General features: G+C 38.0%; 1 protein-coding gene and 1 long non-coding RNA gene across 8 annotated transcripts; one reads left to right on the plus strand and one right to left on the minus strand.

Annotated features, from left to right (window-relative positions):
• Positions 1-1,518: 1,518 nt before the first annotated feature.
• LOC131319127 (uncharacterized) lies at positions 1,519-1,808 on the plus strand. The gene is made up of 2 exons (XR_009197901.1): positions 1,519-1,654; positions 1,693-1,808. It is a non-coding gene; the product is annotated as an uncharacterized LOC131319127 (long non-coding RNA).
• On the minus strand, positions 1,639-9,963 carry LOC131319126 (U-box domain-containing protein 35-like). Of its 7 annotated transcripts, none has more exons than XM_058349260.1 (11): positions 9,897-9,939; positions 9,706-9,775; positions 8,189-8,422; positions 7,742-7,860; positions 7,534-7,655; positions 7,105-7,295; positions 6,389-6,696; positions 5,846-5,947; positions 4,853-5,281; positions 3,338-4,096; positions 1,639-2,044 (listed from the first exon to the last, which is right to left on the minus strand). In XM_058349260.1, exons 3-11 carry the CDS (start codon positions 8,388-8,390, stop codon positions 1,862-1,864), a joined length of 2,415 nt encoding a protein of 804 aa, XP_058205243.1. In that variant the 5' UTR covers positions 8,391-8,422; positions 9,706-9,775; positions 9,897-9,939; the 3' UTR covers positions 1,639-1,861. The 7 variants fall into 7 exon arrangements, with proteins under 7 accessions (XP_058205243.1, XP_058205241.1, XP_058205240.1 ...); XM_058349258.1 differs by having other exon boundaries at positions 9,667-9,775; positions 9,897-9,915; XM_058349257.1 differs by having other exon boundaries at positions 9,662-9,775; positions 9,897-9,914.
• Positions 9,964-17,032: the final 7,069 nt, after the last annotated feature.

Genomic DNA, 17,032 nt, shown 5'->3' on the forward strand with positions numbered 1-17,032 from the left:
GTCAACTGTTAATTTTGACAAAAATTAACACTGTCAGTTGTGGCGGCGGCGTGGTGGCGGTGGCAACATGGTGGTGGTGGTGGTGGTGGTGGTGGTGGCGGCGGCGGCGTGGTGGTGTGGGTGGCATGGTGGCAGTGGTGTTGGTACTGTGACGATGTGGTGGTCGCGGTGGTGGTGGTGGCGGCGGAAGAGGTGGGGGTGGTGGCAACGGCGGTGGCGGTGGGGTGGCGTCGTGGTGGTGGTGGCGGCATGGTAGTGGTGGTGGCGGCTAGATCGTCGCTCTCCAATCGTTTTTTTTTATGAGGGATATTTTTGTCAACAAAATAATGAAAAGGACTCACTGGGCTATAGGCTCTTTAGGCAGGACCTACTAGGCTATTCTTCAACTAGACAGGACCGGCCAGGAAGTTTCCAAAAAAAAAAACTCCTAATGGGACAAAGCCCAAAAAACACCCACGAGCCAAGTCTGAAACACCTAAAAAAACCTATACATCAGGGCTGTCCATCGGGCGGGTTTGGTCGAGTTCGGGTCGGGTTGGACCCGACCCGACTTTAGTCGGATTGCGTAAATAGCCACCCGAGACCGACCGAAACACATGTCGGGTTCCATCCGAACCGAGTTCCGGTTGGTTCGGGTTGATTCGGGTCGGGTTGTCGGGTTGTTCAAATACAATCACAAAATCACAAACACATTCAAAAAATCACAAACACAGTCTGTCAGTCAAAGATCTACACAATCACAACCTCAAATCAGATTACAATCACGATTCACAGCATAATATTACAAACTCACGATTCACAATCACAGATCTGCACAATTTTTTTTTCTGAAAATCATATTTTTGAACCATATTTTAAATTCCAAAATTACAGTGACCTAGAGGAGGAGAAGGCGGTGGCGGCCAGCGGAGGAGGAATTGGGCAAGGTGGACGGCTGGGAACGACTGTGGCGAAGATGTCGTTGAGGACGAGGTGGAGCCGCCGCCATAGCTGTTGAGGAAGAAGATGTCGTCGTTGAAGACAGGTGAAGACTGGAGTCTGCTGTATTGGAGGAGGAAGACGACTGAGGAGTGAGGGTGGATCGTGGGAGTGGGACTGTGGGAGAAGGAGAAGTTGTGGGAGAAGGAGAAGTGAAGGTCTGGAGGAGAAGAGGAGATCGAAGTGGAGGTCTGGACTCTGGAGGAGTAAAGTCGGTCGAACAAATGGGTGGGATTTGAGAAATTAGGGGATTTTTTTGCTTTTATACAAAATAGGTCGGTCGGATTGGGTGACCCGAAATTTTATATGGTACACCCGACACCCGACCGACAGTTTGAAAAATCCGACCATACAGACCCGAACCCGACCGATCCATCCGATCTGAACCGTCCGTTGGGTCTGTTTTCGGGTCGGGTCGGGTCGGGTGGACAGCCCTACTGTACATAGAATGGGTCAATCCCAACCCAAGAGACTCAAAACCTAACCCTAGAACCCATCAAACCGCCGCCACCACACGCGCCAACCGCACAGAACCTGCAGGCAAACCAACGAAGAACAACACCAGGACCCAAACCGCAAAGCTGAATGAACAACAGGCAGCCCACGCCACTCCGAACCATGTGTGGCTGGACCCCACTTGTGACCGCTGAGAAACCGCCATTCATGTTTAACGCAGGTTTATGCTGACAATATCAATATTCATGTTTAAAGCAGAAGCCAAATTGGATACAATGGAGCTTAGCATGTAAAATGCTGGGCAGACAATTTCTTCAAAGGATTCTCACAAATGAAGAAGCAGCTACCAAGTCCAAGTACCCCAAAAAAAAGAAGCAGCAGCAGCAAACAAGTACCAACGCTCTATAACAACAAAAAGGATATCATTTCATTGTTTTCCTGATTTCCACCCCATAATGGCAGAAAGAAGTGTATAATTTGGTATCAAAATCTTATTCGGCAACGGCAAATTCGTCATTGGAGAATTATCATTATCCTCGAGCCATATCTCTATAGCTTTGCGATCGTACGTATACCCATCAGCAGCGACGCAAGGGTCTTCCATTACATCCTGAAAGATGAAACAGATCCGTTCCCATTATCAGATGAAAACTTGCAGTTCCCACAAATCTTGAAAATCGCAATTGTACAAGTCAAGAAATCGATGTTGTAAGCATAAGCTTCGTAGTTCATCTTTTCATCTATGAAGAAAAGGATTAGATAATTGAACCGAATATCATGTTTGATTTACACAAGAATGTGATTAAAAGCTTGAGATTGTGGCCCAGTTCATGAACGTATCCTCCTCCACCCAATTTCTAATCCAACCATTCCACATGGCCATGTTTGATTTCCCTTCTTCTTCTTTTTTCACATTTGTTGGTATCCAATTGGAACCCATTGTTGTTCTACAGCCTACAGGCACATGTGAATTCATAACCACATATACAGGAGTTTTTTTTTTTTTTTGATCCGCATATACAGGAGTTCCATACCGGCAAAAGTTCAAAAGGAGAAAGTGGCTCCGTTATGAACTGAAAAGGGAGTCAATAATCAAGTTGTTGAATGACAGGTTCTAAGGCTCCGTTTGTTTCAACGTAAAATATTTTATGCAGGAAAGTTTTGATGTAAGATAATTTTGTCAAAATGACAGTTTTCGTTTTTGTTTTTGGATGTTTGGTTGGTAGTGGAAATATATTTCTTGAAAGCAAAATTTTTATTTCAGGTGAAGAAATTGAAGCGGAGGGAGAGGATTGACTTCAAGGGGATGTGTGTGTGTGTGTGAGAGAGAGAGAGAGAGAGAGAGAGAGGATGCTCGTTGTTGTCCAAGAGATTAGCGCCGACTTGCGAGAGGGATTGGGATCCAATTAGCAAAAAAAATGACTTACGGAGGTTCTGCCCAAAAGTCATTTTACCTCCATTTCAGGAAAATATTTTACAAGTAAAACATTTCACTCCTATTTTGCACAACCAAACATTGAAAAATGGATAAACATTTCACAGGAAAATATTTTCCGGTAAATCAAACAGAGCCTTAATGTGCAATACTAGAGAGGAGCAAGAAATCAACAAACAGGAGAAAAACTTAAGAAACAACCGACAAGGCCGCAAAAAAAACAGCTTTTTTTGCCTAGCGGGTATCCATTATTTGGTTCTTTGACTATCATGTATCCAAGACTTTCCAATAGTGATTAAAACGAGTGGGATAGAATAAACCGTTCTCTTCATCATGGACAGCCTTAGCTACGGAAAAATGAGAGTGGTGCGAGATTCTTTGGCAACATTTGCAAATTGACAAAATCTGTTTTCCGTTTAGAAACAAGTAGAATTTCACCAAACATTCAGTGAAATGTGACAACTATACCTGAAGGATTGGGCAAATGAAGTGGTTAGGAGGAGCCTGTGGAGCACTGATTTCAACATGTCTAGCCCTATCTGCAAACTCTTTCAATCTCTCCAATGCAGGAAGTACTTCGTCTCTCAAACTAGGCCTATCTTTGCGCCGAAGCTCAGCACATCGCAATCCCAACAGAGCTAATTGCTTTGTCTCTTCATATGGCCAGTTTCCAGCCTCAGTATCCAACACATCTGCCAAATTCCCCTCATCAACTGCCGTTTCCACCACATGGGTTAGTGCTCTTGCAGATTTTCCAGTCACCAACTGCAGAATCACCATTCCAAACGCATAAACGTCGGATTTTGTAGAAATCAATCCTGTCCTCTGGTACTCCGGATCTATATAACAAAGTGTCCCCACGGGCCCTGTTTCATTGCACATGGTGGATAATAAAGCAGAACAAGAGTCGGAATCGAGCATTTTTGAAAGCCCAACATCGCCAATCTTGCTCACAAAGTTGTGATCGAGCAAAATGTTTGCAGGTTTGAGATCGCGGTGGATAATGGGTTGTGGGCTTGTGCTGTGGAGGAAGACTAGCGCTGAGGCTATTTCCCAAGCGATTCTGTACCTCTGGAACCATGGAATTGGAGGGGTGTTGTTTTTTCTGAACAACCTGTCCTCCAGACTACCGTTCTCCATGTACTCGTAAACTAGGCAACCATGATCAGGACACGCACCAAGAAGAATTAGCAAATGCGGATGGCGAATTGTGCTCAAGACTTCAAGCTGAAAGCCAATAAACAACCAAAATCAGTACTTACATTTTGAGTAGCAATGACTGCGAGGCAAAGTCCCAGATCATCTAGGTTTGAAGTACTGACAAGTAGTTCAGTATTACCCAAGACCATATAACATGATATCAAACAGAAGTACCACGGATGGTAAGGGTGCGTGTCCCTGGCTTGCACATGGAGCAAGTTGGGAATGAGGGAGAGTGCAAGTAGAGTCCCACCTTGGCTACGTACGAAAGTAATGTGAGGTATATAATCATGAGGGTAATCTACTAGACTCACCTCAATATTTGGCTTTTGAGGACCATATAACAGTGACATTCAGTCTGATTTTTCAGGCTTACTCAAAACAGTAGTTGCATATTTTTGTGTGTCCAAACAGTGTCAGTTTTCCTTGTTAAATAGATGTGCAAGTCTGCTCGAAAGAGAAATGAGAGTGCACCAGAGATACCTGCAGTGACTCAAAAAGTCTGACATTGAGAATTAATCTTAAAGGCACTAATTATTAAGCTCAATTTAGATCAGAATCTTATCATTAGTTGAACTGCTGGACTTCAGATGATGGCCTCCTGGAATATCCAATGCATATGATAATTTAAAGTTGCAGAGAAGAATGTGATGAACACACTAATCTATGTACATAGCACATACATACATAAATATAAACAAATTTCTGATTGACCATATATATATATATATAAACAAAAATGGAATGAGATCAAGTCTCTTTTCTTTTGAAGGACTTTCTTACCTCCTGCTGAAATTGCTTGTTTTTGTGAGCCTCTTTAGAATGGAGGACCTTCACAGCTGCAGTTGTGTGATGCAAACTGCACTTATACACAGTTCCATATGCCCCCCATCCAATTTTAAGATTGTCAGAGAAGGATGAGGTAGCTGACACAATGTCTTCCCATTTAAACTTCTGGTACTGCTGCAGAGGCCCCACCAGCACATTCTCTAGTTTTTCTTTCTCTTTGGCCTCTTGGAGGGCTTTATTCTCCGCTTCGTTCTTTTCTGCAGCTTCTCTCTCAGCACATTCCTTCACATACTCGGCCTCTTTTTTCGCAGCTTCATATTTCACTCTCTCTTGTATTGCCAATTCTTTCGCTTCCACCTCCTTAACATTTATCTCCTCAAGCTTAACACTGTCTTCCCTTAGGCGATTGTGAAGATCATTTACCTTAATAGAAAGCAAGGACGTCAGTCATCAACTAGCCATTGCCACAAAATGCAAGGAATCTTTTAGGTAACAAACAAAGATATGGGTCATTCGTGGGCTGTGGCAGTTGATATACCAGGTATATTGAGCTTTGGTGCATCAAAAAAAACTGTCTATCATGTAGATACTCAGGTTACCGGTTTGAGTAGTGTTGCACAGCTACCTACCTAACCATTATTGGTCTAAATCTCAGAACTTATGCAGATCATGTCTTAGTTGTGCACAACTATTGAGACAATTTGCTAATTTCAAAGTCCAAATTGGTCAAGGCTGAGAGAATTTTGAGCTTACATCATAGTAGAGCTTCACTGCTATGATGGAGTGAGAAGCCACAGTAATGGACAGAGTCGGATACTAATGTAAGCACCAAATCCGAATTTGGAAACATTCAACAATTTGATTTTTTTTTTTTTCAAAAAGGCAAGGAAAGGTAAACAATAAAAATAGGAATGTGATCTCATTTACATCGAGTAAGAAGAAACCCTTAAGTTCCATGCATTATTAGAGAGTGGGAAAAAATGGTACCTTCCTAGAAGCATCAATTGCCTCACTTTGAGCCATCGCATACATTCCCCGAATATGTCTGAGTTCAATTCTCAGTTTTTCTAGCTCAAATTCAACATTCATCTGCACAAAAGTGGAAAAAAAAAATCATTTAACTCCATTGATTTGTCTATGCATCACCCTCTCATACAGATACCAAAGTTTGCAAATCAACACGACAAAATTAGTAGCGTTAAGGATATAAGTTGATAAAATATAAAGACTACTTTGGTGCAGAGAAGGCAGCCCTATTGTTGGAAGGGTCTTGCTCACCTCCGCCTAGTAGGCGACGGATAATATGCAAATAATGCCAAACAAGTTCGGATTTCAATACATATCTTGCGGATATTAATACACTTTCTCAGATATTAATACACTTTTCTCAGATATTGATACATCTTTTACACATCATCCACCGCCCTTAGGGATGAGCCGATGAGGCTAGCATTTTCTTTGTTGGAATCTCAGTACTAAGTACAATGATATGCACGAGAAACAAAATCATAGCAGAATGAAAAAAGTTACCTGGCTTTCAGATGAAAACTCTGGAAGACCATCTGATATGGAAGCTTGATGAGATATCCACGAATGGGTGTCTGTTTCCAAATTTTGGCAACTAGACAATGCGCCGCTTGGATGACCAATATCTGAGTTTCCAGGACAAGAGCTCACAACATCATCGCCATCAATATCCAGGTCAATGGTTTCAGTTGAGTTTGTTTTCTTATGCAGAAGGGTCTGATTTACAATCGAAAGAGCGCAAAACCGCTGCGTTGGAAGTGAAGGAAAGCGGAAATGCGCGTATGAGGCAACCATGGTTGATTCGGTCCATTCTGTGAAACAAGAAGGAAAATTAGATTATTAACTAATTGTTGCATAACACCGAGTATGGCCATCCGGATCAGAATGATGCAGTGCGTTGCTTTCCTATCATTTGGAATCAAAACAAAACCTTTTCTCTTTTGAAAAAAGACACTCCTTTGATAACAAAACATTTAGACTATATAACATGGCCACAGACAAAGATTTGGACAAAAAACTCAATACATGACGTCGAGACACAAAATGTAGAAAAGTATTAACTTTATAAGTTAGTGTAATTTGACTGGTAAAACAATACACACTTTGTGATCAAAAGATTTCAAATTCTACATTTACAGTAGCACAATTAGGATGACAGTGTCTTCAAAAAAAAATTTGTATGACAGTATGAAGATCGCCAAAATCATCTACTGATGTACCTGGATGTGAGCTGGTATTTTGAATGGACGAATCATTGGTAGAGCTACTTTTTTCGCTACTGTCTTCTTTAATGGTTCCATGTGTTTCTGAAACAGAGGGTCGCAAAGCTGACAACTTCCCCTTTGCAACAGCATAGACTGTACAAAACTTTGGAATGGATTCTGCAATTTCCGAGGACACATTTCGGCGTCTATGTTTGCAACAAACATTACTTTGTTAGGCTTGGAAAATAAATGTCAATCTCTACATGTTCTTTTTTCTTTTCGGTAACTGAATCAATCTCTATGTCCCGTTTAATTAAAATCAAATGTGGCAAGTTTACAAAAAGACCACATGTAATAAAATAGTATCTCATCAATGATAGAAGCACTAGTTCTTGTTCTTCTTTTTACCCTTTTCTGGTTACCAGAAAATTACAATGTTCCTACCTTGAAAACATGCCACGGGATGAAGCCCCTATAACAAGCTTGTTAACAGAGGACTGATCAACTTCCCTTGATATGGCCTCTACGACATCATCTGATTCGATTTGTACAATTTCTGCATCTACCTGCATTTGTGTCCCTAACAGTTAGCCCCTTAAAACCATTTCATTCTTCCTTCGAGTAAAAAGCTCAAGCAGTAACAGCTAGTAACCTTTCTTCGAATACACATCTTTTTGTAAGGTAGAAGCTTTTGATCTGTTTGCCATTCTATTTCTTTCCTATAAGCAGTTACTAGGTCTTCTCGCACATCTGAAAGGAGCAATGATCCAACTGTGGAAAAGGGGACAACAAACACAAGTCACATTGAGAAAGGAGAAGATATTCCTAGGTATCGGAAAAGTGAAACTGAAAATTAGCCCAATAAAATTTTTCCTAAGTATCAAAAACTATGGAACATATCTGAATATCAAAGCAGCAAAATAACTTTGGGCTAGAATCTAAAGGTTTGCGAGTGTGAAGGCACCAAACAAGAGAGGGTCAATACTAGCAACATAGTAATCCTTTTCTTCTCAAACTCAAGATTAGATATCGGGAAATGAGAATTCTTTTTACGACACAAATAAACCTCGAGAGGAAGATTGGAAGAGGCGTAAATTACCAGGTGTTGGAACTGCAGTTATCGTAGGGCGAACAAATATCAACTTGAACAAAAACATGTCCTCTGGGATGAACTTCTCCAACGCCCAATCGACTACATATTTGCTTTTGCTATTTCCTTTGATAGCTATGTTGACAGTTACAGATGGGGGAGTAGGCAATCTAAGTAAGCCTCCTACTTCAGGTTTTTGATTTCTGGCCATTAGTCAACTAGTTTCCTTCAGAGCTTAACCATCTGTAAATTGGAAGAAAAAACAGATGAAGTCGGATAGTCCAGCGTATTAGTACGAGCAAAAAAATTGGATACAAATTGAAGCAAATTGACCAGAGTTTACAACTTGGAAGCCTATTTTATAATCCTCAACAGAATATTCTGAACCCTCAAAATCAGTACTTCCCTTCCACATAAGTATATGTCTTGGATTGGATGTATGCCACGGTGAAACAAGGCTTTACAATCCATCAAAGGGAACACAAACAACCATTTCTTCCAAACTAGAGAAACAGAATACGGGGAAAAAAACATCACACTAAAAGCCTAGAGAGAGAGAGAGAGAGAGAGAGAGAGAGAGAGCCCCTATTTATGTAACCAATCAATAAACATCAAATTCTTCAGTTAGTTTGAATCCTTGGAATGTTATGCTTCAAACCCTAACAGCCTCTAGTAAGCGTGAGATAAGAAAGGGAATCACTTGGAATGTTATGCTTCAAACCCCAATAGTGAAATTCTTCAGTTAGTTTGAATCCTCGGAATGTTATGCTTCAAGCCCTAACAACCTCTAGAAATGGTAATTACCCAAAAAAAACCTCTAGAAATGGTGAGGTAAGAAAGGGAATCACTCTCTAACCAAATTTCACCATTTCCTGTGAGACCGAGTGAGAAAGGGAAAGAGTCACTCAAAAAATTCTATTTTTTAACTTTTATTATCAAAATAGTTCATTTGGCTAGAAATCATAACCCTCTTTTTTCTTTTTTCTTTTTATGCAGAACGTCCCCGAACTAAAGCTCCGGCCGCTTGACACTACTAATAATTGTTTAAAAAAACTCTCATCTTTCATCTTGACTTTTCGGGGGACGAAAAGTCAGTGCCGGCTTTGTTCTCATGAAATTCCTCCATCCAAAATACAAGGGGGCCGTAAAGAAAAATACAAAATCAAGAGGATCCCGTACACAAAAAGATAGACTGTGTGCGCGCGAGAGAGAGGCAATTAACCCAGAAAGAAATTTTACTCAAAATTCAGAACACAATACACCATGTCCAGTTGTTCACGAAGTGTATATGTACATACATACAGGAGAGAGAGAGAGAGAGAGAGAGAGAGAGAGAGAGAGAGAGAGAGAGAGAGAGAGATTTCCCAACACCAAAAAGCAAAATAATAACTTACCAGAGAAGTAAAATATCATAAACCCAAAAAGATATACCAACAAAAATTGCAGAGAAAGACACCAAATTAAGCAAAGCGCGGTAAATACCAGACCAACATTCCGCAATCAAGAAATCTCAAATCTCCCAAAACCCACAAGCAGCAGCAGCTTCACCCATTACCCAAAATTTATCAATCGAAACTGGAGTTTTTCAGCGAAAAGCTGGGTAATTTTTTAGCAGAGAAAGAGTCAGATGTGCCTCAAAGTGTGAAACCTCGCAAAATACGGGATAATTTGATGCCAATGACTGCCATAATCCACCACAGAACCTCTCACAATTTACCTGTATTCTCGTTTTTCCTACCTGGGTCTATCAACTCCTCTCAATTGGCATGATCTTATGTTTGTACTCTATAAAAGAGAAGACGACTTCTCTTTCTTCTCTGTTAGCATCGAGAGATTATTCCATGCCCCCGAGCATAGCCACGTGGTGTTCCGGGGCTTTCTACACCACACATTTCAGCATGAATCACTGAAATATGTGATGCAGAAAGTCCTACGGGCACCACGTGGCTATGCCCTTAGAGCATAGTGTAATTTTTCGTTAGCATCTTTTAAGAATTCTGTCCTTGTCAATTACGTTGTCACAATATCGAATAGAAGCCAATAGTTTAATTTTTAGTCAATGATTTACTACTAGAAATTACTAATGTCTTACTTTTCTTATTTCTGTTAAATCAATGGGCCCCTAGAAATAAATGTCTTACTTTCTTAAAGTGTTTGGATAAATAAGCCAAAATAGCTTATTTTTTGTTTTTATTCAAATTTTTTTCGTATCAGTTGGCTTATTGTCATTTTTTGGGAGATTATTGCATCCTCACTACAAGAGGAATCTAAAAAGTAAAAAATTTTGACCGAAATTCAATTTTTTTTGAATAAAGACGAAAAAAAATCAATAAGCCAATTTTTTCGTCTTTATTCAAAAAAAATTGAATTTCGGTCAAAAAATTTTACTTTTTAGATTCCTCTTGTCGTGAGGATGCAATAATCCCCCAAAAAATGAAAATAAGCCAAGTGATACGAAAAAAATTTGAATAAGGACAAAGCTTATTTGTCCGAACACCCCAAAATCTGTTAAGAGCCCGTTTCAGAACACCTTCTTAAAAAATAAGTCCTTATTTCACATTTTCAAACGCAAAGATAATGTAAACGAAAAATAAATTTTTAATTTTTTTGCACCGTATTAAAGATCTCATTGAGATCTCTTAAACAAGATCCATATTGCATATTTTTAGATTTCAATAAACCCATTATTTTTGAGCTTGAAATTGTCTTCTTAAAAAATAAGTACTTATTCGGCTTTCTGGAACGGGGCCTAAATCAATCTAGTTGGATATTTTCCCTTCTTTTCCCAATTTTATTTAGGCCTGTTCCAGAACACTTTCTTAAAAAATAAATACTTATTTCATATTTTTAAACTCAAAAATAATGTAAATGAAAAATAATTTTTTAATTTTTTTTACACCGTATTAAAGATTTCAATAAGATCTATCAAACAAGATCCATAGTGATAGAAAAATTATTTGCATAAGCATATAATTTTTGAACTTGAAATTGCCTTCTTAAAAAATAAGTACTTATTTATCGTTCTGGAACGGGACCTTAAGTATTAGGCTCCGTTCCGAAAACCTTCTTAAAAAATAAGTACTTATTTTGCCACTTTTCATTCAAAAATAAGAAGGGTCATTCCACAAAACCTAAATAAAAAGTTCCTTTCACATTTTCAAACTCAAAAATAATGTAAATGAAAAAAGAAATTCAATTTTTTTTGCATCGTATTAAAGATCTCAATGAGATCTATCAAACAAGATCCATAGTGATAGGAAAATTATTTTGCGTAAATACATGATTTTTGAGCTTGAAGTTGCTTTATACAAAAAATAAGACTGTTACTATGATAATGGGCGCCGGCGGAGGGAAATCGTATCGACGGCCGCGTCGGGCCGTCTCCGGCCACCGGACGGCCGATCGGAACCGTCCAAAAATTCTATAAAAAAAAATCGAGGGGGCTAATGCGGAAATCAACGGCATCCGAGATGTGTAGGGTGCTTGATCCGAGCACCCCTTTTCCTTGTATATATGATGATCGGCCCGGCGTGGCCGTCGGTACGATTTACCTCCCCGGCGCCTATTGGTACCTATATAAATTCTTCAAAAATAAGCACATCCTTCTTATCTTTGTGGAACAAGCCTTATTATTAAACAAAAAATAAATTCTTATTCCATTTCTGAAACGGAGCCTTAATGTTATTTTGTTGGGAAAATCACATATAAGAGGTGGGAAAGAGAAAAAATACCGTTCAATGGTGTCAAGTTTTGAAATCACCGACTGTGCAAACTATAATATGAGTAACCAATAGCACATGGTAACCATTACATGTCTGGTTCGCTAGTGAACGATGCGTTTATGGTACTTGAGAATTAGTCGAAGTGCATGTAAACTGTCCTGAACACTTGGTTATAAAAAAAAAAAGTAATGTTAAATCCATGACACATTATGATAATGTCACGGAGTTTTATGTTTCTTTACTATTATGCCCTTATTAGTTTAAGAGAGACTCTTCCTAATCTACACCGCTCCTCATATCACCATGTTCGTCGACTGATAAAGAAAATGACACATGTAATTGTGTTTAGTACCCATTTTAGTTTAGTTTAGTTTAGTTTTAATTTATATTTTCAATTATTATCCTACTTTTTTTTTCCAATCATTATCCTATTTTTTCAATTATTACTTTCTCATCTACTACATCTCTATCTCTCTCCAATCATTACCCTTCTATTCAATAATTACCTTATTTCTATCTCCACTCACTACCAAAACTAAACTAAACTAAACTAAATTACCAATCAAACAAAGCAAACACCATTTTTCTCTTATCCTCCTCCGTTTGTCTCCCCTTTTTGAAGAAAGAGACCCATTTTATTATTATTTTTTCATCTGTATCAACCCTATATGATTCCCCGCCAATTCGTAACCCATGACCACCTCTCCCTACACACCAATCTCTAGTACGAACAGCTAGACAAAGAGCAATTATCATAGATTTTCTTTATTGTAAGCTAGGGATATGAAAAAATAAAAACAGTATCCACTTTTCCATCTCTCTTTCTTCCCCCATTGTTGATGTTGGCAAACTTGGATTGATCGCCGCCCCATTTTCAAGACGAGTAAAGAAATTCATGAGATGGGTACGGTGGGCTAGGTTTCTCGATTTGAAGCTAATGGCAGGAATCACTAAAACCATGGACCCAAGAGAAAGAAAGTAGTTCTTGAAAAGTGATGGCAGAGAGAGGGAAGAGAAATGGGAGAAGAGTAAGGGAAAGATTGTAAGACTACCAAAATCGGTCGTGGTATTAAAAGACACTATCCTGGCGTTATCATTAGCCATAAATAAATAAAAAAACATTAATTGCCCGAATCATTTTATTTTTATATTTTGGAATGCAAGTTCAATAAATACGAGAAACAAGTACATGAAGTTATGAAAGTAAGTCCATTTAATACACAGGAAAAGTCTAAAAATGGTCACCCCAAATGAACTCATAGAAAAATTACTCTCTGTATCAGAGAGATGTGCATGTCTTTTGCAGTGCAAGTCATACAAAAATAAAATACAAGTTTATAAAATTATGAGAGTAAGTTTATCTAATACAAAAGACAAGTCCAAAAATGAACACCCAAAATAAGCATGTGAAATGATTGCTTTGTGCAGGACTTTTGGGGTGAAGTCTCATAAAATGAAATAAAATAAAAAATTCATTAAGTTATGAAAGCAAGTCAATTTAACACAAAAATGGACGCCCAAAGTGAGCCCATTTAACGATTACTTTTTATGAGATGTGCATGAATTTTATGTGCATGCTTTTGGGGTCAAAGTCTGACAAAAAAAAAATGTACTTGCTATTGTAATTTCATGTACTTGTTTCTTATTTTGTTAAAATTACACTCCAAAAAAGTCCGGGTATAAGAGCAAAAGGGTCTGGCCTACACCATGTATTGGTCATTATTATAGCTTTTACTGTACTTTGAAAATCTTAGAACTCGAGACTGCTAAACCGATAATTTTTTCTTGTTTCATTTGTGATTTTCCCTTTCCAGTCAACAAGTGTATCCACCAAAAGTTCCCCCACTGGCTACAGCTGCTTTACTTCCCTATGAAAAAACAAAAAAATGCTTTTAGGAGGCTTGTTAAGTGATGTTTTATACTACTAGTTATTTTCGATACTATTTTTTATACATTTGCAACAGTAGATTTATTATAATTATTTCAGGTGAGACTTCTTCATGTAATTCGTTAAAGATGAATATGAAAACCCCTTTGTAATGGCTTCTTCATATAATTCAGGTATGGCTATTTTCTATTTGAATGGCGAAAAAGAATTTTATTAATCTTGGAACAATTTACAATAGACTAACAAGACAAGAAAAATGATATCGTATCCATAAGAACAATCATATGCCATAGTTCGAGACTAATTTTTTGATTGGCAAGATACCAACCAAAGAAAACCCATTGGAACAAATTCAAACTCCTAATAAGTCTAAAAGACTAAATAAAATAGGACAAGCTCAAACAGTTAAAGAAAGTATGATTATTTGCAATGGTATATTTAAAAATATAATCACCAAATGAAACCTACCCTGTTACCCATAATAACTTAGAGACTAAGATTCAAGCTAGATAAGACTTATTTTAAACTTTTTTGGGGTAGGTATGTTTGTTTTCACATGCCAACAACCTTTTAGGAAGAAATAATAAGGGGTGGTTTGGAAAGACATAAATGTGTGGGGACATCTTTTTATTCTCAGGCGAGATAATATTTTGAACAGCCTCAGCCAAGATAATTTGAGCTCTTAAAGTGTTCCTACTTCTTACTCCCTTTTTTTTTTCACTCAAATTCAAAATTTGAGTAAAACTTCTCAAAATCCGCTTCACTCTTTTACCCGTATTCGAAATTTTACTCAAGTCAAGGGAGTCTCAAATCTTTTACTCAAAAATTTCAAAGTTATTTCTCCCCACCCAAAATTGTGACAATACCATTAATGAAATTTTTACTCAAATTTATGCATGTCCCCTGTAGAGATTTGTATAATTTGAATTGTCTGCTTACGTGGGACCCCACATTGCAAAGGAATGAAACCAAAGAGAACATTAATCAAAATTGATAGTTGTAGAATCTCTCAAAATTTAGTCAATGATTGCGATGACGTATACATGTAGACTTTCGAATTTAAATTATTAGATGGTCTCGAAACACTATCGTATGATACCTCCGGCCATCACAATGCGTTCGCGGATTAATTGCTCCGAGGATCTATGGCATGTTTGGGTATCTTTTCTAGGATATCCTCTAATAAATTAGTGCATTAAAAAACGAGACCAAGTCAAATCTGTTTCTTCTTGAATCTTCCGATTTTCCACAGTTAAAGCCTACTCTATTTTAACTACTGGGTGTTTTTCTTTTCTTTTTCAAAGAGAGAAGAAGAAGGAAAGAACTTCATTTATACTGTTGATAATACATTCCCAAAAAGTTAAGTCAACAAAGAAACGAGAATGCACGAAAGGAAGCATAAAACAAAAGATTACAAACGATCTTCCAACGTTATGCCATTAGCTTATTATAGATTATTACTGAGGTAGTGATAACGTCAAAATCGTTTTTGTTAGTGTCAAAATTTTAGCGCACAAAAGGCTTGTACTATGTGCAAGGTACAAGTCATTTACGCGTTAAGATTTCGGCACTAATAAGGCAATTCTGGCATTATCAATTCCATGGAGTAAAGAACTAATTTGTATATTTTACTTTGTCTTTATATTCTCGTAAAAATTAATTCACCACAATTAAACACGCCACCTAATTATGTATTATAAACACAGAGGAGAGGTACTTTAGCATGATAGAATTTAAAACGCTGAATCTATAACCGAATCAAATGGAACCAAATCTTTTGGATGATCGTAGGAGGAAAATTAAAAAAATACTTAAAAAGTACCTCATGCAGATCGCCACGATGCTTGAATCGAAGTGCTTGTTTTTGCAAGCACCAAAAGTCGCACACGTCTCTACAAAATACAAATACGCGGAAAATACTTGGATTGAACAAGGGAAACTCTTCTTCCGAAATAGAGTGACTATTAGAGCCGAGCATACAGTTAAGCGAACCAAATAGGGTTTATGAGGAAAATTAGGATAGATGATGCTATATATATATATATATATATATATATATATATATATATATATATATATATATATGTTTAAGGGGAATGCATAAGTATTTTTTATTTTCATATGTATTCATAGTATTATACTAGTAGCTGAGATAAAGCTTGAATACATCTCTATTAATTATTTATGAAGATCATAACAATCTACAAGTTTATGATCTTAATCCTCCCCTAGTCATAAGGGACGTAATTAAGTATAATAATAACCCAAAAACTCTATGCCCATGTGGACGCACCCCATTGGCCCAAAAAAACATAGTATATAGTAAAATACTATGTGGAAATCTTGGAGAAGATTTTGTTCATTTGAAGCCAAACAGCCTCTACATCAGCAAAAGAACTCCTCTCAAGTTAGAAGTTTCAAGTCCGTACAAACCAAGAGAAAATAGGTCTCTCTTTTTCTTTTCTTTTCTTTTTTTTCCTTTTTTTTCTTTTGACGGTAGAAAATAGAAATCATCCCATTTGTATAGAACAAAAACAGATTACTGCAAAATAAAATCAAAACAACAAAACAGAACAAAAAAAAAACAAGTCAAAGCCACAAGATATCAGCTCCGGTGTCGAACCCATCAATCCGCTAATGAAGGTGGGTGGAAAAATCATGGTCTGCACCATACATGCTCGTTCCCGCTGCAGGTCTGGCCGTCTAGGGATCATCGCTGGATCCGCTGGAGATGCTTTCACTGTCGCCATCGGGAGGTACAGAAACCCGTTGCCTTAAACCGATGGAATTCAAGAGCCAAAACTCATATCTGCCTCCCGAACTCCAAAAATGATGGAAAGATCAGGAAACAAAAGTTAAACGCATTTTTACAGGAAAATTACAATCTTGCTCAAACACACTGTATTGTCTAAGGCTACTATATAGAAGGAGGACAACCATTGATAATCGCCTCTGCATCAGATTGAATAACAACCACCTAGTGAAGATCAAGTGTTGGGTTATGGTAATTGTTGATTAATAGCCAAATGGAAAGGAAAAAGGAAAAACCAACTACATCATAATCATCAATCACTATTTAGAGTTCAGTACTATCCTCTCTGGGGGACCACCATCCCTATCTGATGTAACGGGGTTAGGCTCAAATATGAATTTTCAGAACCCGTTGATGGGAATTTTCCCTGCGGTTCAACGTACGATTATTTGAAACGTCATTTCACATGGAATGAGTTTCATGTGTGTGCA

This window comes from Rhododendron vialii, chromosome 3a (assembly GCF_030253575.1).
Source record: "Rhododendron vialii isolate Sample 1 chromosome 3a, ASM3025357v1".
In the NCBI taxonomy this organism is placed as follows: Eukaryota; Viridiplantae; Streptophyta; class Magnoliopsida; order Ericales; family Ericaceae; genus Rhododendron; species Rhododendron vialii.

Excerpts from the sequence above, each read along its gene's own strand:
- LOC131319126 (XM_058349255.1), bottom strand. The coding sequence starts at position 8,390 with ATGGCCAGAAATCAAAAACCTGAAGTAGGAGGCTTACTTAGATTGCCT. Across the intron at positions 5,948-6,388 it reads AGTTTTCATCTGAAAGCCAG|ATGAATGTTGAATTTGAGCT; the intron begins GTAACTTTTTTC and ends ACTTTTGTGCAG. Across the intron at positions 2,045-3,337 it reads TCATTTGCCCAATCCTTCAG|GATGTAATGGAAGACCCTTG; the intron begins GTATAGTTGTCA and ends TTCATCTTTCAG.